This window comes from Temnothorax nylanderi, unplaced genomic scaffold (genome assembly GCF_030848795.1).
Source record: "Temnothorax nylanderi isolate EJ_2023f unplaced genomic scaffold, tnyl_v1.0 TNYL_tig0174_pilon, whole genome shotgun sequence".
NCBI lineage: Eukaryota > Metazoa > Arthropoda > Insecta > Hymenoptera > Formicidae > Temnothorax > Temnothorax nylanderi.
In genome coordinates this window covers 306,970-330,175 of record NW_027249236.1, presented here as the reverse complement: position 1 = coordinate 330,175, position 23,206 = coordinate 306,970, and the positions used below count along the sequence as shown (strand labels likewise).

General features: G+C 34.4%; 5 protein-coding genes across 6 annotated transcripts in view; 2 read left to right on the top strand and 3 right to left on the bottom strand.

Moving 5' to 3' along the window:
* Positions 1-2,115, top strand: part of LOC139778154 (phosrestin-2) — a 38,510-nt gene extending 36,395 nt beyond the window's left edge. Inside the window, exon 9 of the mRNA XM_071715995.1 lies at positions 126-2,115. Within this exon, the coding sequence (XP_071572096.1) occupies positions 126-392 (267 nt within the window). The 3' untranslated portion in view covers positions 393-2,115. The remainder of the gene's footprint in view (positions 1-125) is intronic.
* The window catches only part of LOC139778173 (uncharacterized), a 42,979-nt gene extending 39,231 nt beyond the window's left edge, over positions 1-3,748 (bottom strand). The window contains exons 1-2 of the mRNA XM_071716025.1: positions 3,659-3,748; positions 3,289-3,462 (exon numbers count right to left, since the gene is read on the bottom strand). Of these exons, the coding sequence (XP_071572126.1) occupies positions 3,289-3,462; positions 3,659-3,719 (235 nt within the window). The 5' untranslated portion in view covers positions 3,720-3,748. The remainder of the gene's footprint in view (positions 1-3,288; positions 3,463-3,658) is intronic.
* A 2,765-nt stretch (positions 3,749-6,513) lies between these two features.
* Positions 6,514-12,487, top strand: Scm (Polycomb protein Scm). Of its 2 annotated transcripts, none has more exons than XM_071715989.1 (8): positions 6,514-6,894; positions 7,081-7,407; positions 8,325-8,563; positions 8,681-9,248; positions 9,391-9,570; positions 9,678-10,232; positions 10,484-10,638; positions 10,709-12,487. In XM_071715989.1, exons 1-8 carry the CDS (start codon positions 6,870-6,872, stop codon positions 10,841-10,843), a joined length of 2,184 nt encoding a protein of 727 aa, XP_071572090.1. In that variant the 5' UTR covers positions 6,514-6,869; the 3' UTR covers positions 10,844-12,487. The 2 variants fall into 2 exon arrangements, with proteins under 2 accessions (XP_071572090.1, XP_071572088.1); XM_071715987.1 differs by having other exon boundaries at positions 9,388-9,570.
* A 308-nt stretch (positions 12,488-12,795) lies between these two features.
* LOC139778151 (thioredoxin domain-containing protein 9) lies at positions 12,796-14,391 on the bottom strand. Its single transcript, XM_071715990.1, has 4 exons — positions 14,232-14,391; positions 13,864-14,101; positions 13,274-13,475; positions 12,796-13,185 (listed from the first exon to the last, which is right to left on the bottom strand). Exons 2-4 carry the CDS (start codon positions 14,038-14,040, stop codon positions 12,926-12,928), a joined length of 639 nt encoding a protein of 212 aa, XP_071572091.1. The 5' UTR covers positions 14,041-14,101; positions 14,232-14,391; the 3' UTR covers positions 12,796-12,925.
* A 4,313-nt stretch (positions 14,392-18,704) lies between these two features.
* LOC139778152 (thioredoxin-related transmembrane protein 1) lies at positions 18,705-22,426 on the bottom strand. Its single transcript, XM_071715991.1, has 5 exons — positions 22,181-22,426; positions 21,728-21,889; positions 21,398-21,572; positions 21,061-21,162; positions 18,705-20,976 (listed from the first exon to the last, which is right to left on the bottom strand). The coding sequence occupies exons 1-5, from the start codon at positions 22,336-22,338 to the stop codon at positions 20,668-20,670; spliced, it is 906 nt and encodes a 301-aa protein (XP_071572092.1). The 5' UTR covers positions 22,339-22,426; the 3' UTR covers positions 18,705-20,667.
* Between the last annotated feature and the right edge of the window lie 780 nt (positions 22,427-23,206).

Sequence of the window (23,206 nt, the reverse complement as noted above, 5' to 3'; positions counted from 1 at the left end):
ATTTCATTTAAGCAAATTGACTCACGTTCTGTAATTATCAATCCAAATAATATATAATACGCGGCTATAAGGTAACGTAAAAAAATATTTCATGAAAATGCCCAATTTCTTGTTTTCTTTTTAAGGTCAAGCTGTTTATTTCGGCGATGGGCGGTGAAGTATCTTTGAAGCTGCCTTTCACGCTTATGCACAGTAACACGGATCCGGACCTCGTGGGATTCCCATCCCCTATCAAAGAGGCACCGATGGAACTTGGAAAGAGCACGGAGAAATCCGACAGCAGTAGTAGTCGCCGAAATGAGGAAAACAAGCTTGAGGCCATTAAGGAACAAGAATCAACGGTGACCGACGTGGACCTAATAGAACACTGCGAGGAGAGCGACAGCACCTGAGAGCGGGCGCAACGAGACGACGCGACGTCGCGGCAGTATGTTAGAAAAAACAACGATATGAAAGCCATCAAGAATTCGAATCACAAGACCTGCAGACTCGGCATCAGCATTCAACGAGCTTGGTGCTGCTTCAGAAGAGCCTCTTAGTAAACGAATAAATGGAAATCTCGTAGCATCAGATGACGATTGACTGATAGCGTTTTGCCTGCACCATTGTTGTGATTTCTCTCGTTTTCTCATAAGAAAATCTTGCAACAATTGCATGAAAAAAAGAGAAAAAAGAGAAAAGAGGATAAGATGATGTATAGATAAGTGAACCTTGTCAATTGTCGTTACACTGAATCGTTGGATGTACACGTGGATATAAATGTGGATATCTCGTTTCTCTTTTCTTTGGATGAAATAAAGTGCAGATTCGGGAGTTATATATGCAATTTTGGGAAAACAATGAACAACTTATTACGCTTTACATTTCGTAGAGAAAGTTTTATAGAAGCGCGATTAATTAAGACATTGTATTTTCGTGAAGAATCGAAAAGTCGTACATTCGTATCGTATTATCGCACAGATCGTAGAAGAATTTTGATCGCTCTCAATAAAAGAGAAACGTTTCAATGAATGTCATTGTTGTAATCAAGTGTGAAGTTGCAAGCTACTAATGTATCATACACAAGTCGTATTTCTCAGCATAAAAAGAGATAAATTTCATTGAAAAACTTGATGAGTTCATCTTCCATCTAGAGCTTTTATCATGAAAGAGGACGATCTCCCAAGAGATATGTATCCCTGTATATTTACACCATTGAAAATAATATTAAGACGATATACATGTAATATATTCTATTCTTATAAACTACGAGAATTTTATCGCTAACTACCTAAAGCTTCGTGAATATGAATCAGCTTGAAACTGTTTGCGTTTATATCTTCCTCGGTTAACACATGAGAAGTCTCCTACTGCCACCTTAATCACTTGCAACTAGATTCTGCATTCGTTGATTTCGAAAACATATGAAAGAACATATGAATGAGAAGAATAGACATCTTCTCTCTCATTCTTGTAACAAACTGTGAACTTATCTACAACCATTCTATACTGATATATACCGAATTAAAAATATCAAAGATATTTTTCCAAGGAGATAAAGATATCTATTTTTTATTATAATAATTAATGTACAAATTGTCCTACTATCGCTAGATAAAATTTGAATTGTATATCTCTCGATAACTGTAACTTTGATTTCTTCTTAAGGATTCTGAAGTCTGAAGTGAGAATTTTTCACGACAAGTTGCAGTTTCGATATTATAATCGTGACCAAGATTTTAAAATGTATTCACAAATGAAAGTACATTTAAACTTAACTGGGAGAAATTAATTATCCACGTATATCTACAGTCTCGATTTTACAAAATCTTTTTTATTTTCATATAAAATCCATCACATCTATCATTAACATTTTATTTATATAATAATGAAACAATTTGCGCAATTATATGCTTTTGTCTGCAATTGTATTGACTGACCAATCTTGCGAAAACTTACAAATACAACTAACCAAAAAAAGTCAATCATAGTAATCATTTCCAAATGAGATGGTATTAATACCTATGTCAAATGATGACTTCAATCGCTTCTGTATCCACAATGAAGATATGTAAAGATGTACAGATTGTATCTTTAGCATTGTAAATAAATACATATATGTGTATTTATATAATAGTTATATATAAATTTCTATAATATATAAACCTATCACGTCCTATCTGCAATAGGATATGATTATACTCTTGAAATTATGATAACACATCGCAAATCGTTGCGAGCGAAGATTTATATTCTGTGATTCATGAGGTATTATGATTTTCGTAATCCTTTTATTTTAGCATAAATTAAGAATCTTGCGAGTGAGCCTCAACTATATTGAACATTAAATAGGAATGGGCAAAGTTGATCAATTAATAAATATTTGATTTTTTTGCTAAATTGATCAATATCTGAATGCTTTTAGATTCGATTAATCCTTATATCCATAACTTCTTTTATTCTACATTACTAAATTTTGTTAATAGATTTTACTTAATATACAGCAAACATATAAATTTAATTCCTTTATTATGAACTAAAGCGCAGCTTCCTACATGTTAAAATTAATTCTTCCCTTATTAATCCCTTACGTTTAATTCCTTATTTCTGTTCGTTATATCTTAGGCTGACTTCGATCAAATTCTGATTAACTTAATCTATGATTAACTTATCGAGAATGAGAAATATCTATAGTATTTTATCAGAAAAAAAATTATAAATCTTTTGTAGTTGTGCATGGAAAGAAAAACTAGATTGAGGAAGAACGACGAACTGTATAGCATGGTGGAAGAATACAGGTGCACTCATACTCGAGACAAATTTCGTATGGTTCTGCGCAGATGCCAGATGCATTTTTAAATTTTTAAATAAGACACTAATAACATAACGTCGAATTCAGACTGTCGCAGCAAGATGGAGGTATCTGGCATCAATTTCTCATGTAGTCTTCCACCATGCTGTATAAAATTTAAAAATGTTACTATAAGCACTCGTGCACTAAATTAATCACCGATTCAATTCACACGTTCAATCAAATTTTGATCAAAGTCTAGCCTCAAACTCTATGTAATGTATGTATAATAATTTATTAGCTAAAGTTTATAGCTATTAAACAGCTATAAAGAAATTACGAATTAACTTATTATCGTTCTCGTTTTTGAAGTATTTTCTTAAATTAATTATTTGGACGTCGAGTTATTTTTTTCAACATCGCCCAACATCTCTGATGTTCAACGTTGCTCGTCATTTAGCGGCAAGACATATAATGCGAATATACGACATACACGTACTGCAAAAGTGCGAACTTACCGTGCCACTGCGCTCTCGCGTATCCCCTGACGATCTTCTTGCTAGCTTTGTCGACGTCGTCCTGCACTTTGATCAGGATATACTTGAATCTCCCGTGGCCGTCGATATCCACGTCGGGCACCTTGTCCAATAACTCGGACATCCTGGCGAATCGACGTGTACTTACTACTGTGCCTGTAACAAAATACGCAACAATAAACACGCACGACACGACATAACCTTTTTTTCTATTTATATCTACGTGTCGCGTCGCGTTACGAACAACATTCTTACCGTGTCGCTGATTAAAATAACGAGTATCAACGTATCTCGAATGCTTCTACCTCAAAGCGCGACGTAATGTCATCCGCTATAATTGTCGTTTAAATACCTTTCGGAGTAATTTGCCGGCCGCTTGTCGCCGCTAAACCGAACTTCAAAATTGCAGCCATGACCGCTACCGCGGATAACGGAGCGCTAATAGAACCATAATGTAAAGAAGACAGGTGGAGCAAGTATGTACAAGGATGCGCAGTAGTCATTTTCTTTGACCAATCAAAAACTGGTCCGAGATGCGAGAAGGAACATGGCTCCTCCCATGGTAGAAGACAGATAATTATTTAGTCGTTACACGTATTTCGTGATAAAGGTTCGTAAATAAATATATCTACCGTAAAACATTATAAATATATATTTATTAATAAATTGTAAAACATAAATTTAAGTCAAACATATCAAAATATCAAATTTATTATAGATTGATTTTTTTAGATATTATAATTTAATCTTCCTTTACTACTTATTAATCAATGACTACCCTAAGAGCAAAAAGTCGACTTTAAGTCGACTTGAAGTCGACTTCTACCGAAACTGACTTGGCAGAGAAGTCGACATTTTTAAGGACGAAAGTCGACTTGAAGTCAATGTAAAAATTGTTCTTTTATCATCAATTTATTATGTATTACATATTTTTATTAATTTATGAGTTTTGTTTTATATTTACAAATTTTTTAATTTTGTTTGTATTCTTGTCACGGACCTTGACTAATGCTACATTTGAATGTGGCGTGATGTTCCGGACCAAAATTTCATTGGTTGTCGTATTCTTCGGCCGCCATTATGCGCAATGCTACACCTGTCTTCTTAAGGTGCCATTTCACGTTGACGCTCGACGCTCATTTTCAGCTAGCAAAAATCTTCAAATATAATATATTTTATTTATATATATACATAAATTTATTTATATAATATAAATAAGTAAAAAATATTATTTCTAGGGTCACGTGGTTTCGCTTTGACGCTATAGCGTCAAGAAATAAAGTTGAATTTATTCAACATCCAGCGTTGACGCTGAATCGTCGTTGATCGTCTCAGTTACATTGAAATAAAAATTTAATTTTACTTTGAAAAAAAAGAACATGTGCTTGCAATATTTTAAATGCAAAGAAAATTTTCTCTATCTTGTAAAAAAATTGTAAGAAACTGTTCTATTTCTTAAAGAATTTTAATTATTTAAAAATGATACGCTACCGCCTTTTTATGCTTCATAAGACATTCAACCCCATGTAACAAAACGCGGAACGCTTCAAGAACCGCAACAGCGGTTCTTGAAACGAGGTGAAAATTACAAAAGTGAGGAAATTCATTAGAGTATCTACGATTTCATTAGTTGAAACCAAGTAAATCTGGGGTCCGATTCTCTAACGAGAAACGTATGCGCAAACTCTGCTCTAACAGAAAGGCTGCAATTTGATTGGCTATCGCACAGTTTTTAGCCAATAAGCTTGCAGCTTTTCTGTTAGTGCAGATTTTACGCATACGTTTGTCGTTAGAGAATCGAGCCCCTGTTCACTTTTGTAATTTTCACCTCGTTTCAAGTAGAGTAGCTGAGTGACTGTATCCAAAGAACATGGTCGCTTGATACGCGCATGAGCATGTTTTCTGTTTATCGAACATGATTGGTCGACTCTCCTTGTTCGCCTTGCGCGCAGATTCGTCTGAACGGACTTTCAGGCGGTCTTTTTAACGTCAAGTATATTTTTCTTCTATTCATTCAGATGCACTCTCTATAGGCTGTTCCAATCATTTTTCCATATTTCTCCTCCCCCTTCTCAATACTCGTCAGACTGGCGACCCGTGGAGCGGATTATACGCGGAAGGGAACCTACAGATCACCAATCATGGGATCGTTCTGATAGAACCCTTTCAAAGATTTCGACGAAGCGGTCCTGTGATTGGCAATCCGCTGATTCCGCTTCCCGCGTAATCCGCTCCACGGGACGCCAGAAATGAATCACCGACAAGAACGGCGAACGTTTTGAAACATTATTAAAATTATGCTGTACGTATTATACTACAGGAGCAAATTTTTTCCATTCGCGGTACATTTCATCTTTTTTGTAACTTTTTAGTAATTAAGCTTTTAATAAATTTAGGCCGGTATTCATAGTTGGTTCTTATATTTAAGACCGTCTTAAGTACAACAATCTCAAGATGTCATTAACCAATCACAGGCCGGTATTCATAGTTGGTTCTTATATTTAAGACCATCTTAAGTACAATCTTAAGATGTCATTAACCAATCACAGAGCCGTATTAACATCTTAAGATATTACTTAAGACGGTCTTGAAATAAGATCTGATTATGAATACCGGCCACAGAGTCGTATTAGCATCTTAAGATATTACTTAAGACGGTCTTGAAATAAGATCTGACTATGAATACCGGCCTTAAATTGTGTTTATATAACATTTTTTCTCATTATCGTCCATAAAGCATATTGGCCGTTAAATTTAGAACATTCTGTATGTATATAACATAAAAAAGAAACTTTGTGTATATAACTCTCTTTATATACTTTACATACTTTATATTTGTTTATGTAAGAAACGACCATAAATGTCGACTACCCATTACCAAATACACCACGTTTAATTCTTCAGCAAATGCAGCGTCTAAAATGTCCATTTTTACCAATGTAAATTAACTTTAAATTTAACTTATTTTTCTAATTTTAAAAATTATAAAGAGATCGATAAAAAGAAAATTAAACCAAAATTAAATTTTTTTGTAGGAACTCCGAATGCTGAATAAGTGTAGTGCCTTCAACCTAATTTTATAATTTTATAGCGCAAAGGAATTAAAATTAATCTGGATTAATAATAAAAGTGGACATTAAAAAGAACAGACCTAAATTATCTCGTTGAAAGCTTATCTTGCTTCTCATTCGCCACTCTTGTGCGCGGATTGCGCGGCCAAATTGAAGCAATATGGCGGACTGACACAACAACTTTTAATGCGCGATATTTAGATTATTTTGACCGTCGAGCTACATTTATTACGACGAGTTGCGGGACGAGTTGCGGGTCGCGTAGAGAAGCTCGCAAACAGCTGGTTTCACCCCGTACAAGTGATTGTTGGTAGTTAATTCGGCTTCGCGCGAATCGAGGGTTCGTTTGGCCTCGGTCCTGCTCGGTCCCGCGACGACCTACGGCGCCGAAATTTATTTCCGTACTACGAACATGAGCCCGATCTTGCGGTTGCGTTAGTTGGATCCCAGGGACGATTCTACCATCGATAGTTGTCCACGCACGGACGGAGGATGTCTACGCCGAACAAAGGGCGAGGTATGCGAGAACGTTTGCGAAAATAACCTTACAACCTCGAATATTTTGCCTCATCTCCTTCCCGCCTCGTCATCGTCCCGTCTTACTATCGCGATTTTCTGTTGTTCGGCCACATTTCTTTGGCAAATATTTATCGGGATGTCATTTCGACAAGCGAGAATTCTGTATCTTTCTTATGTTCCGCAGGTCCAGGGCGACCGCCAAAACCGAAGAACGTTGTTGCGTGTACTACAGCTCCGTCTAGTACTGGTGCATGTACATGGTGCGGAGAGACTAAATTGCCGTTGAAGTATGTTCATCCCACGCAGCACGGCAAGAAGGAGTTCTGTTCGCACACGTGTCTGTCCGAATCTCTCAAAACCTATACACGGAGTACCTGTGTACAGTGCGACAACGTGATCAGAGGTTCGCCTTTCAGACTGGAGCAGAAGGATTGCCCGGCGAAGGATTTCTGCTCTTCACCCTGTTTAAATGTGTATCAGAAAAAGGAGACGCAAGCAGATACGAAGAAAAGTAAGTGACTATGTCTAATGCCCATTTTCACCAACGTCGTTTAATTTCAACCTTAGTTTAACTCACTTTTCGTCTGTTTCTAAGGGAGATTGTTTGAAAGTGACAAAGAGCGAATTCAATTAAGGTTCAGGTTAAACGACGTTGGTGAAAACGGGCATAAAAAGGCCACTTCGACCAAACTTCGATTAACTTAATTGTTGATTAAAGGGTTGCCAACATGACAAAATAATTAGTGTGACCATTTGTATTTCTGGCGATATAATCGTTCTAACCCAATCTTTTGTCACATATCTTTTCGTGTATTGTAGAAAAGAAAGATATGTAAAGGCCTGTGTCCACAATGCTAGAACTTGGTCCGAGTTCTCGGATCGAGGAAAAGTTACTGAAACTTGGATGCAAAACTCGAATAGAAAGCTCGAATGAAAAAAATGCAGCACGTCCCATTTTTTGTACTAGTTACTAGGTTCATACCGATTCAATTCCTTTTTTGCCAACATTATTACTTTATAAATAGCTATAATAGTCAACGATGGTCAATGTGACGTTGGACAATGGAAATGTATAACTTTTATAAATCTTTGATAAATACAGAAAAGAGGATTATTCCACGGGCCTGGGTTCATACTCAGCTTTCGACCCCACATCTTTCGACTATAACGTTATCTAGAGTCATCAAAATACAACTACTTCTATTCGAGAACTTGAATCGAGAACTCGGACCGATTTCTAGCATCGTGGACACAAGGCTTAATGAAAGATTGGGTTAGGACGATTATATCGCCAGAAATACAAATGGTCACATTAATTATTTTGTCATGTTAGTAAGTAACCCTTTAATCAACAATAAAGTTTGGTCAAAGTGGCTCTAATTATGTAGGAGCTTTTGTTAGCGATTCAAACAAACGTTAAATTTTTAGACAACAGGGATCCATCGTCGCCATCCCCTGTCCCATCTCCAGCTCCGTCTGGATTACAAAGCAACAATAATGTACCATTGACGCAATCTTACACTAGTACAAATAATCACACAACTGTATCTCACCCGCCGTCAACATCTACTGGAACATTTCAATATGAAACCTATCAGACTTTTGATTGGGATCTTTATTTAAGGGAAACAAATAGCACGGCGGCTCCAACTGAATGCTTCAAACAGGTACAGTACAATATAGTTATATGTAATTTTTATTTAATTTTATTGTAGAATTGATTCAATGCTTACAGAAGGATACTGAGCTCTCACTTTATACATTACACATTGCTTATATTTCAGCATGAAGTTCCACCAACGAATGAATTTAAGATTAATATGAAATTGGAAGCATTAGATCCACGAAACTTGACGTCAACTTGTATCGCCACAGTAGTAGGGGTTCTTGGACCACGGTTGAGATTAAGATTAGATGGTTCTGATAACAAGAATGATTTCTGGCGGTTGGTCGATAGTAACGAGATACATCCGATAGGCTACTGCGAGAAATCTGGTGGGATGCTTCAACCGCCATTAGGCTTTCGGATGAATGCCTCCAGTTGGCCAATGTTCCTCCTAAAAACTTTAAACGGTGCCGAGATGGCACCGTCAAAAGTATTCAAACGTGAACCAAAGACACCACGCTCTAATTTGTTTGAAGTCGGGCATAAGTTAGAAGCAATCGATAAGAAAAACCCACAACTTATATGCACTGCGACCGTCGGCGCGGTTAAGGACGACATGATACATATTACTTTTGATGGTTGGCGCGGTGCTTTTGATTACTGGTGTCGTTATGACTCCCGAGATATTTTCCCTGCAGGATGGTGTTTCAAAAGTGGACACCCATTGCAGCCACCAAGACAGAAATGTACATATATAAATATTTTATAACTTCTACTAATATAACTTTTGTGCATCAATCAGTACATATATCTCTTAACATTATATAGTATTCAAATTTTTGTAATCCACAGTTTTAATAATGTTCTCAATTTTAATCTATACAGCAGGTCCCAACAAGTTTAGGTCTAGGTCCACCAGTAATGTTTTGTTAGTAATGGCAGTCTCTGGGAGCAACACTAGTAGAGAACCTGCAGTTGCATTAGTAAGTCCTGCAGGCTCAAACGCACCACCACAGCTAGCTACGGAACCTGATACTAGCACAGCCAATACCAAGCCGCTTGAGAACGGTCAGTAAATTATAATTCTACATCCAACACATACGACGTGCCATATTTTCTACGAGAAATGAAGTTCATGCAAATATTTCAAATGACGACTTGATTGTATATTGCAGTTACACTTTATGTCAACCATAAATGTTACTGTGGGCCATATTTTGACTTTCGAAAAGTCAAAGCCATGCCAGCGCAATTTGGCACTGGTCCTATGACAAATGTTGCAAGAGACATCTTCCAGGCATTTTTAATGGCAGCCATGAATCCCAGGCAAATGTTGAGTTTACTGATAAACGGCGAAGGCGAAACCATAAATTTGAGTATGGGAACTCTGAAGAAGCCTGCCGCTGTTAGGTTACCTGTTTTCCTGGAGGAGGAAGACTTCTATACATACATAAGGCAGCAACTTGAAGACCTCCGTGCATGTGAATACATGTTAGTCAGAAGAAAAGAACCTTGCAACAAATGTCCCAATACACCACCACAACAGCAACAACCGCAATCCACTGTTAAAGAAGAGCTGATTATAGGAGAAAAACGAAAATGGTCATCGGAAAATCAACAAAACTTAACGTCAACTGAGCAACAGCATGTTCAACAAACTACTGTACAAAGTACAAACAATTCTGCAGGATCACCATCTGCAAGCAAGCAAGCTCGAAAATCTGTCCCTGGTAAATATATATATATATATTTTTTTTTTTTTATAAAACTTTGTTGTAGGTAAAATGATAAACTGCGAATTGCAAAAATATTCATAACTATTATTTAAAAACGTATAAATAGTTATTGCTCTATTGCTCAAGATAATATAGTATAAAAAAGAGTTTTGTGCTATCTCGAGAATTTGAATATTGAGGAATTAACCTCGATGTTAAATAGCATTTTCATGAAATACGCTAATTAACGACATATTTACATACAGAATTAGAAGCAGCGACGTCTACTACTCAATCTGAAACTTCTGGAAATCGCACTCCTCCCACCGAGCCAGCGGAATGGACTATTGAAGATGTAATCCATTATATTGCCATTACAGACCCAGCATTGGGACAACATGCAGATTTGTTCAGGAAACATGTAAGTTAAATATAAACATGCATTCAACGTGCCTTATGTATCTTATCATGAAATTAACGACATTTTTTAGGAAATTGATGGCAAAGCTCTACTTCTTCTCAATAGCGACATGATGATGAAGTACATGGGGCTAAAACTTGGGCCAGCACTTAAGATTTGCAATTTGGTAAACCGTATTAAAGGTAGAAGACATATGCTTATGTGATTTTCTCAGATATGAATACCTGTATAGTGATCTGAAACATAGGCACTTTATGCATTTCAACCAGTTAATCAGATTTATGTTCACAATAATAAAAATAAATTAATATATAGGTTGTTGATAATGATGATAATGATAGTGTGAATACACATTAACATTTGATTCGTTTCTGAATTCGTATACCTATATTCTATATAATATCTATATAATTTTAAAGTTGAGATAAGCAAGAATCAAAGTTAAGCTTTTCAAACAAATCAGACCATTGTTTTATTATTTCAGAAGAAGTATAAATTCACATTAATTAGTTGTAACGCAAGTATTTTTGTTAATAAATTTATTATTGCCTTTTAAGTATTAGATTAGCCTAATTCGATTCCATGTATTAGATAAGCAATGATAAACATATTAAATCTAATATAGTTCTTACGTACACACACACACACATACATATATATATTTATATATATATATATATATATATATGCTCACAAAAGATAATGACATTTCATATACTTGTAAATATAGTCATGTTGTATGTTATTTTGCAGTACCATGAAATACATATATATTGTAAACGAGATATTTGTCTTGTGATACTTATAAGTAACGTTCATAATATCACAGATTGAAACATTTTTTAGTACTTTATTTTTGTTAATGTACATGACATTATCACAAATATATTCAGTTTCCTGTTATGTGCTATTCGACATATTTAGACGTAATTTAATAATTTTAAAAGTTTAAAAAATTTAATTAACCCTTAAATGCCACACCTCTCAAGAATCTCGTAAATGACACATGGGGTCTAAAAGACCCCAGCATGAAAAATGTCTCCTTACTTATTGATTTTTTGATATTTAGTTATGAAAATTATTTTCAATGTTGTTCAAGGCTTAGAAAAGAGAATAAAATGCTTATATTGTTAAAATTTCAATTTCAACATAGTATAAAAAATTAAGATCGCCAACAGTTAAAATGTTGGCTCCAAAATCAAAAAAATAATAAATAAATAAATATGAACTCCATATTTGGCGGGAACATTTGAAAATATATCATTCTAAAGGGTCTGGGGTCCGCTGGACCCCGGGTGGCATTTAAGGGTTAATTCTTTCTTCGTAAAATATAAATAAATTATAGATTTTCGTTACGTTATAGATTATTTAAATGTATTTAGACACATATACCTTCTAGCATACAAGAAAAATTTGATAAATACAACGTGTTGCTTTTTCTATTGTGTGATATTGTATCTTTTTTTTTTTACATAAGATAAGCTACAGGTATTTCGGAAAAATTTTTTTAATTGTAAAATTAGTTAACTATGTACGACTTATCATTGCATTACTACTGTGATATTCTCGATAACTTGTACAGCAAACTTGTATAGCAACTTGTCTCTCATGTTTTGCATTGCAATTTGCAAATATATGACAGTTTATACACATTACACGAAGTTACTTTCTCTATTTTATTTGTCATAATTCATAAATTTATTTCCAAGGTCCAAAAAACGTCGTATTGTCACATTTGTGTAAAACTACTCTTGCGAATATATAAACTATATAAAGGAAAATTAAACATATGTTAAAAACATATGTTCTTTGTAATATTTCAACATAAAAATTTATTTTAAGTACGTAAGATTTATCTTTCCTTCTTTTCCTGTGGTATATAATCCTGTATATATATCCTGTACATATAATTTTCTCAGCACATAATAAAATATATTGAAATGCAACTAATTGTAAGTTTAACACACATTGTAACTATATAATTTATTTTGAATTATACAAGTATTACGAGAAATTGTTTTTCGATTGCCGATAAATCCAACAATCTTTCAAATTACACATATCTATTGAGACATTTTAATATAAATATAATCAAAAAAATGTTAGTGTATAGAAATTTAACTATTTTGCTAAAAAAAATTAGATGTATCCCAAGTATTAAAATATAAAATTTATCAACTTTATTACAAAAAGCTTACTATATTAAACGAGAGAACACAGTGCTGAAATTTAATACATGAGAAAAATACGAATGAGTATGTATAAACTTTTGTATTTGGATGTGGTCTCAGTCGTCATCAGAATCATCTGAGCTGCGTCCCTTAATGGTCTTGGTTTTTGGTCTAAATATAAATGGTTTCTTACTGGTTTCTGAACATTGCAGATCATCATCATAATTAATCACGCCGGATTGTGCAAGACGGGATTGCAATGTTTCTGTGGAAAAATCATCACAATTTCCTAATTCAGTAAAACCCACGATATAATCCTTGGTTTTACCATTCACAATTAGCGCAATTGTAGGTATAATTCTGATCCGTAACCGTTCTGTAATGCATAAATATACAATATTATCACATTTAAATACACTATTGCAAAAAAATATATCTTAAAAAGATATCAAGCATGATAATACCAGTCAAAAAGGGACATCTCTCAACATTTAGTTTACAAAATCTCGCTTCGATGTGTTTCTTTGCAAGAATCTTGAAATGATGATCCACTATTTTACATCGTGGAGAATCATCTTTATAAAATAAACAAGCTATGTTTCCTGACTTTTTAGATACTTCAAAGAACTCTTTCTCATCGTATAACTCGGCATATTCTCCATGGCCCTGTAACAATACATAAGTTATACATACTTTGTTACATAACATTTTGTACAGCAGTTACACAATTTTTTGAGACACAATTTTATATGCATTCTTAATACAATATTTAGAATTCCAATATTAAATGCTCTAAGAGCCTCCGCACAAGACTCTTGTATGATAGCGTAACGTAAAGTGGATCAACTCACAAAAAATGTATCGGTTAGAGCCTCCGCACAAGACTTTCGTATAGTAACGTAACGTAGATTAACGCACAAGAAGCATATTGACGTATAACGCCGTAACCGATATGTTTCTTGTGCGTTGACCCATGTTTCGTTACACTACGCTATCATACGAGAGTCTTGTGCAGAGGCTCTAAGGCGAATATAAACATGGCATGACATATTACCGAAGCCAACCAATCCTGCTTTTGTTTTTGCATCCGTTTCAGCTCGTTTAGTCTGTGCGCGCGTATCTTTTCGTAATCACTGATGTCCAAATTGTCTAATTTCTCCAATTCTGCGTCCAACTGCTGCTCAACGTGATTGGCAACTTTTTTGATGTTCTGTTCAAGTACTGCCTCCATACTGCTGTCAATTGGAAGAATACTTGTGGATATCTTGGGCGTCCGTTATCTTCTTGCCGGTCTGATGTATGTAAACGAGATATAAAAGGTTACAATGCAAAATAAAGATAGTTTTCCACATGTAGCGTGTATGTTAAATACAAAATATGATTAAAGAATATCAATCAATTTGTTAAAGTTACGATTCATACTTTTAATGCTCGGCGTTTAAGACAGGAATTTTACTTATCAATTCGGTGACAACTCGACTTTTATTTTAACTCGCTGTATGTACTTATAATTCCAAGGCACTTTTTAACCAATAACCATATATAGAAATGTCACTGCGCTGATGCTGAAAGCGTGGCCGTGGGAGTCGGTAGACGATCAACGATCAACAAATGGTCGCGTTCAGCAGACCAAGCCGCTGAGTCGCAGTCGAATGTGATTGGCTCTTACTTTTAGAACCAACCAATCAGCGCAGAGTGTTGATAAGACGGACTCAACAGTTATGCAACAGTTGTGTCTGCTGAACGCGCCCAAATGGCTGCGTTTCGTTCACGAGGTCGATTCTGTATTTTGAGACGAGGTGAAAATTACAAAAGTGTGAACAGATTTACTAGATTTCGACAAATGAAATTGTAGATTCTCTAGTGAATTTCCTCACTTTTGTAATTTTCACCTCGTCCCAAGATACAGAATCGACCCGAACTGAGCAATGCAGTATCTTTGAATTTCTTTGTCACTTCTCTTTTTCTCTTTCTTTCTCTTATCACCTTTGCCAGAGAGAAGCCTGAGGGGCCATCCCAGCCTTTTTCATGGGACCGTCAAAAGCCCCTGTACACTACCGCGCCAGTACATCCATTTTCGAAATTGGTACTAGCCACATTCATTTTCCAACACTGCCAACAAAACATCATTTTGTTGTGTATACATTTGCAGATGTAGCACGGACGCGCACCAAAATGATGTTTTATCGACAGTGTCGGAAAGAGAAAAAGTGAGAGAGGAAGAGAGGGCTATTAGATATTTAACATATAATATAAATATAAACTTATTTTATATATTTATATTATATGTTAAATATCTAATAGCCCTCTCTCCCTCTCTCACTTTTTCTCTTCTTTCACCTTCACACTTCCCAGACAGCACAATGTCCAAAATCGGGACATATAAGATGTCCCGTCTTTTAGACGTGTTATGTCCCGCTTTTGGATATGTGTGCTGTCTGGGTTATTTCAAATAAAAGATATGTATCTCCTATCAATTTAAAAATCCGAATACGAGACAAACAAAAATTTTTTGTAAGCAAAACGAATAATATATTTGGAGAACAAGCAACAGAGAATGTTTTATAATTTTTAAGTATCTTGATGACGTCGGTTTATCGTCTTTTATGGTATGCGCGATCACCGCGCTGCAAGAAAGATCACGAAGAAATTTTTACAAACGATACAATTTAATGTTAATTTTCTATAAAGTAGAGGTTAGGAAGAATAAACAATCACATACAAATAAATTTAAAACATTTGTAAACGCAACGAATTACGTGAACGAGCGAATTACGTGTCTGTTTTTGAACGAATAACGGAATTGTATTCACGTGTGTGAAGTTAGCCCCGCACTTTTTGAATTTTCAGTTTTTTTTTATTGTGCCGTATTGTGCTATGTTTGTGCTGTATTGTGCCGCAAACCGCAACTCCGTAACTCAAAGCGTATTCGAGAAAATTAAAAAAAACAAAATTTTTGATAGCCCCGCACTTTTCGAATTTTCAGTTTTTTTTTAATTGTGCCGTATTGTGCTGAATTTGTGCTGACTTGTGCCGCAAACGCGAGATTGATAACTTCGATAACAATTAAGAAAAAAAATAAAAACAAAATTATACTAGCCCCGCACTTTTATCGAAATAAACCCATTTTTTTTTTTGGTTGATAGATAATAATTTGTGCCACGTTGTGCCGTTGGAATAAACTCGATATCTCTTTTTGTTGGGCAGATAAAAAATATTTGCAGGGGTTGAAAATAATGGGCTAAGGGAGGGGGAGAAATGGGGGTGAGAAAAAAAATTTTACAATTTAAAATTTTTTAGAATTGTGCCGGGTTGTGCTCGGTGAGTACAATAACTTTCCCTAATGACAAAATGTCCGCAAGTCGTTAGTTTTCGCAGCACAACCATCTAGAGAAAGCAGTTTTTAGGAATTCCAATTTTCAAATCGCTATAACTTTTGAACCGTGACAGGGAATGAAATTTTGCGACTTGTGCTGAGTTGTGCTGGACGGGCACAACAAGAAAACGGCTAAAAAAGAATCGAAAGTAGCAGGGGTTGAAAATAATGAGCCAAAGGGGATGGAGGTGAGAAAAGAAATTCACATTTTCAAATTTTTTAAAATTGTGCCGGATTGTGCTAGGCGAGTACAATAACTTTCCCTAATGACAAAATGTCCGCAAATCGTTAGTTTTCGCAGCACAAGTATCTAAAGAAAGCAGTTTTTTAGGAATTACAATTTTCAGCTTGCAACACCCCGTAATCGAATTTCTTTTCGTTCACGAGAAAAGAATTACACGACCGACGACGTCTCACACCGACACCGACGGCAACGTTGAACGTGTCGCGTATTACTTGCGCGCGCCGCGAGAACTCTCGGTACCCGAGAACTTTTGTACTCGCACATTTAATAAACCATAATAAAGATTTATGTATTTTATTATTTCTAAATATAATTATTTGTAACCACTCTTCGATAGGAATTGTTCTATCCATGTTTTTTGTAATAAAAAAATGTACTTCTTAATAATGGAAGAATATATTTTCGCGCGCGAATCTTGATGTTATAAGGTAGTTGTTGTGATGAATACTTGAATACCAATTAAATTATCGTGAAAATATTCGGGAGTTGCATAATACTTGCATTATCCAAATATTTGGAAAGAGGTGATAGTCGTTAACTCACTGCCGAAATGACCGTTATCGGGAGCAGTCCGGAAGATCCGAGATTCGTTTCCTCCCGCAGCGGAATCTTTGGTGTTCAACGGGTCACTTAACTTTTCTTCGCGGATTGATCTCGTGGAACACGATAGTAGCAGAGCACAGCTCGCTCTCTACTATGCGGATCATTCTTCTCGGTGTCGAATACTACCTGGCGTGCCACTCGGCGGAGGGATCGTGATCTGGTCAAATTATTGGGCCAGTTATCCTCCACCACTGAACGCGGTGATAACACGATTTTTGCTCGCGATTTTTTAAAGCTTATAAAATCGATCTCGTTGTTGAAAGTAAAACGAGAACTAAAGTTCATACGCGCAATTAATTATATCATTCAGTTTATTTGATTATATGTAATTATATATGTAATTAAAGTCGTAGACGCGATTTTAAGAAACGTTTAATGTTTGTGAAATGACATTTATTATCGCGTAAAGAAATAATTATAGGGAACTCGCGTGCACGTTGCGACGAGTCCCTAATTCATATCGGAATTGATTTGAGATCGTAATTCATTCGTCGCGTATTTTTCAGTTTGATCATTGCCTTACATCAAAGCTTTGTTAATTTTTTCGCGTATTGGTCATTTCCTTTGAGTTTCGCAAAAATAGTATGACAATAATTGACATTCTGCTTGATTGAGTAATATAAGTGATACATTTATTAACAATCTTTTTTTGGTTGTGATTGCTCGCGTATATTAAAAATAAAATAAAAAAAAACTTTGAACTAGTTATTTAATAATAAAAAAATGTTACATAATAGCCACATGTTTTATTTTCTGAGAATTTCGTTTTATTGTACGCATACCGAATGTTGCATACATAATTTTATATCAAAAAGAAATATTGTATATAATTTTATCGTATATTCTCAAATCAATTTTGTAATGTAACTCTTTTATAATGTTGTACATTATTGTAAAGTAAATTGTAAAAGAAATAAAATAAACGATAGAAATGTGAAAAAAATGTATTGTAAATAAAAGAGGACCGCCGATCGGAATCGGCGGGGGCGGTGGAGGGCCTCTATAGGTTGACCTGTTTCTAACGGATGTTAGTTAAAACCTAAGATAAAAACTAATATTTAATTTATAACTAAGAAAATGCAAAGTCCAAAATGCATTTAATCGCAATGACATTCGGTACAAGCAGGACAGCCTTTAAAAATATTGCTTATATATATACCTTTTCCTCGATACTAGTACCAGATTAAATAAAATTATCATTATCAATTGTGCATTATCAGATGAAACCGCGTAATTTGCAGATATGCACGGACGCGCACTAAAATGATGTTTTATCGGCAGTGTCGGAAAATGAACGTGGCTACGTAGTACCAATTTCGAAAATGGATGTACTGACGCTATAAGTGTTAAAAAAATATGTATATTTATTTATATATATCGTAAATTTTAAATATTTTAATTAAATAATTTTTTTTAAACAAATCACAAACTCTCGAAAAAGATTTTTAATAATATTTTATCTCTAATTCTCTACTAATATATATAAATTTGCTAAATATATCTATCTTATTGGAATGTTCTTTCTTCTTTAAAATTTAGCGTATTATATAATTTTAATTAATTTATATAATATCAGTAAATACACACAAATTATCTCACTTAAATTACTAGTCATGATATCACATTTTAAAATAAATCGGATTGACAGATGTTTACAAAAAGTCCATTATAATTATATCATTGATTTAAATCGTTTATTAAAACTTTATCAGGCAGTAAATATTACAGAGATTTTCATTAGCTTCACGCTGATTTTTCCTTGATATTAGCATAATTAATAACGTCCTACTTATCAGAGAATGAATAATTAAAGGCATGAATATAAATCGTGTACCAGAAAAGCGGAAAAATCGGTTTAAATATGGAACACAGCAAAGCAGTAAATTTTCCATATTATACCAATGCCAAATACTATTAAATAACGGGAACTTGTATTATATATGTATATATAAATGTCGTTGTTATCATGGAGATTTTAATCCGATGTATTGAAAATAATATGCGGAAGACATTGCAATAAAAAAAATCACTGAGAATTATGGTCGAATATATATTATACAAATAAAAATGTAAACAATATTCGATAATCATACCCTTTTAAGGGCAGAGACTTTATTTATTCATATTTCAAGTGTAGTAGCATGTATGCATGCATGCTTGCAATAAAGTGAAAAAAGCTTTTTGATTATGTTCTTTGTAATTAAAAATCCTTTTTTATACTGTAATTGTAAAAATAAACTCAAATGTAACAAGCTAAAGTAGGCCTTTCTAAACATGCCATTTATGTTTTATTGCGAGTACTGTTTATTGCAACACTTTGCTTTATTTCATGGATCATTGATGGAAATTCCTATAATTTATTGACAGAGAAAGAGAAAAATCAGGTTCATAGAAACATCTGCAGCATATAAAATATTCCACACATAATAGGCTAATTCTGTGGTCACAGTAAAAAAGGCTATAAAAAAGCTATCAGAAATAATGCGTATGCAATGACCACAATTCTTAATTGCTGACAACAATAAACATCAGCTATTAATATATTACATTAATACTTTAGTTAGAACATCAGTTTTTATGAAAGGACTTGTAATTTCTCTTTTCATATAAATAAATGCGCGATCATATATTAAATGACTATAATTGCAAAATACTATAACTGTATATATTTGAACTTAAGAAATATGAGTGCATATATAAGTCTTATAAAAGTAATAATTACTCTTAAGTAGTTTTCAATTCATTTTTTACTATTTTAAAATATTTTATTCAAAAATGTGATCGAAAAAAAGAATGTAAATAGATTTGTAATATTTTTATATATCAACTATAATTAATAAATAGATTTATAAATGGTTTTGTAACGTTATAACCTTAAAGAAGGTAATATGCTATTATAGTTCTTTTCCCGATGGCTAAAGATTAGATACTTAAACACGATATTCATACAATTATTACTTCAACATTTTCTTTCTTTTATCACTATATGAAATATAAATAATTTAAAAAATAATATCAAGTGTCTTTTAGACTTAGTCTCAAAAAAAGTTTATACAAATATTTCGATTTATAAGATCTTCTTGAAATTTGAAACGTTTTGTAGCAAAAGCATGCAAAAAGTAAATGCTTCATAATCAAAAGAATTCTTTAGTTCAAAAACTTTCAGCTACCATCTAATAAACGACTTGCTAATCTATTAAACGTATTTATCGTGATCTTGAAAAGGTCCTTCCAACATGTTTACATTTTCTCATTGCTTCAACGAGAGGATTAAGCCCTGAGAATATTCGACAGCAGAAACGCCTGCAAGATCCTAAAATTTTACTGAATAATACCTGAGGTATCTATTTTCAAATTTTCAAAATGTATTTGTAGATAAGAAAATGTTTACAGACAATAATAATCTGAAATTCTTTCTCACTGGAATTTTTAAACATATACAAGTGACGGTAGACACCGTCGTTTCTTCGAATCATTCACTTGGATGATCCACACTACTTATCCATATTTTGAGATGTGGGATAACAATATCATATCGTACTGGCGCACAGGAATGACTTTGGGAGCATATCACCAAAGATTAGTCGCAAGTAATTCATGTTTGTTGAATATTTACATAAAACAAATTAGTATCTCTAATCAGCCTTGCGTGGCTTACGCTTGCGAACATTGGGACTACTAGTATCAGCTTTAGTATCTTTATCTTTCTCACTCGCTTCAACTTCCTTCGCTTCGGATTCCTTTGCTTCAGATTCCTTCACTTCAGGTTCCTCTGCTTCAGATTCTTCTTCGTCTATTAAATCATCCCCAATATTTTCTGCAATTTCATCCTCGTCTGAACTTTTCTCCTGAGTAGCACCGTCCGTTGCGCCACTCTGTTTCTTCTTGCCTTGTTGCTGTGCCGGTTTTTGTGGAAAAATGAAGTCGATCAAACACACGATGAACTACAATGATAAATACAGTTAACATCACCTGTTTGCTAGGCAAATAAATTTTATATGTTACATAATATAAAACATATCGCTCACCAATCCTAACATTGTGCCTAAAATAACTGTTGCAATAGCAAAAATCAAGTAACTACCCCACACAGGTACTCCAACATCTTCTAAAAGTTGATTGTGGATATTCTGAGCAGAGACAGTAATGTTCCATTAAAATTTTTGTAACAGATGTAATAATGTAATAACGTATAAAAATATATATACATATACATATATAGTAAGTCAAATTTTTTTAAAATATTGACTTATGTGCATAGATGCAATCTATACAATATATAAATTGTATCTTTGCACACAACTCAATATTTTAAAAAAATTTGACTTACACCACTAAGGCTTTTACCCCTCCATATATACTTACTCGTAATACTTGGGACAGCTTAAAAAATTGACTTAAAATTGACATATGGATTGAAGTTGGACTTTTCCAACTAGATATCGGAACCACTTTCATCCAAGTCTTTTTAGACACAAATTCGGTCAACGAGGATTTATCTCTTGGGCTCTTATACTGCCTAAATATCCCATTGTTCACACTAGAAGATTAAAAAAAGTTCCAAGATATATAGTTATTGAATTTATAATACAAATTCCTTAATTAATTTACAAAATATTATAAAGTAATTATGTTAACATATATAACATATATAACAACAAAATATAATATAAATTATTGGTATAACAAACTTACTGATATATTGTGGGCAAAGCTGTAACCATAAATCTACCACTAAGACCTGGAGAATTCGTCACATCTATCTTTCCAACATTGATATTTAGCTCCTTCTTCGATAATGCCAGATCCTCCCAGACTGGTTCAAGTGATTTACACGCTGGACACCATGGCGCATAACTAACAAATAACATATGTTAGATTCTAACAAACTATTTTATATATCATCTGTCACAGATTTTAACATATATACGTTAAAATAATTGTAAAACTCAGTTTAAATATGAAAGCTCTCTCACAACGCTATCAAATATAAAATAAACATATATCACGTTAATCAAATCGAACTGCGTGACTCCCCCGCGTATTTTTCACGGGAATTTAACGCTCGTCAATGACAATCAAATTCGGAGTATTTTTGACACGCCATCAACCACGACGTGATGTCGACGTGCACGGTCGCACACTTACAACTCGACCATCCACTCTCCCGTTAGCATGAGATCCCAGTTATCCTCGTTCAATTGCTCCACCAGGCTGTCCTTCGTTCGCCGCGTGTGCATGTCCGCGAACGCGCTCGCGTGTACGGACAACAGCGCGACGTAAACGGCACAAAATACGGGACCCATCCTTTCGTGCGACGTCTCACTCGGCGACTTTAACCAAAACTCACCGGCGCCATACGCCGTATACGACAGTACAGTGGCGAGTGGCGACTACCGCGGATAACGAGGAGCTAATAGAACCATAATAGAACCATGATGTAAAGAAGACAGGTGTAGCAAGTACAAGGATGCGCAGTAGCCATTGGCCGCGTTCAGCAGACCAATGTAGCTCAGTAGCAGTCGAACGTGATTGGCTCTTACTTTTAGAACCAACCAATCCACGCAGAGTGTTGATAAGACGAACTCAACAGTTGTGCAACAGCTGTGTCTGCTGAACGCGGACATTTTCTTTGACCAATCAGAAATTGGTCCGAGATGCGAGAAGGAACCATGAATAGAACGTGAGCGAACAAGAGACGCTGGTTTCGGTAAATTTCGGAACGCATCCTCTTGACAAAAGCTTAGCGAACGGAGAAAAGAGAATTGGCCGCTTGGGCTCGATTCTTGAATTTATTCGAAAGAGAAACATTGTTCGTTTTAGCTGAATTTCTTGCACGGTTCATCTTTTCTCCTTTTCTTTTCACGTTCGAGAGAAAGGGAGAAAAGATGAACTGTGCAAGAAATTCAGTTAAAACGAACGGGCCTAAAGCAAAACGCGTGATCGCTCTCAAGTTCCTCTCTGGCGTAACCTTATCAGTACGGAGTTTGAGGATTTAATAAATAAAAAGTAATAATCTTTCTTATTAATAAAATGTCTTATTTATAGATACTATATATATATATATATACTATATATATACTATATATAATAATATTATATATATATATATATATTATTATAAATATATACTACCACAGACTTTTATACTAGACCACTAACATCTATGGACGC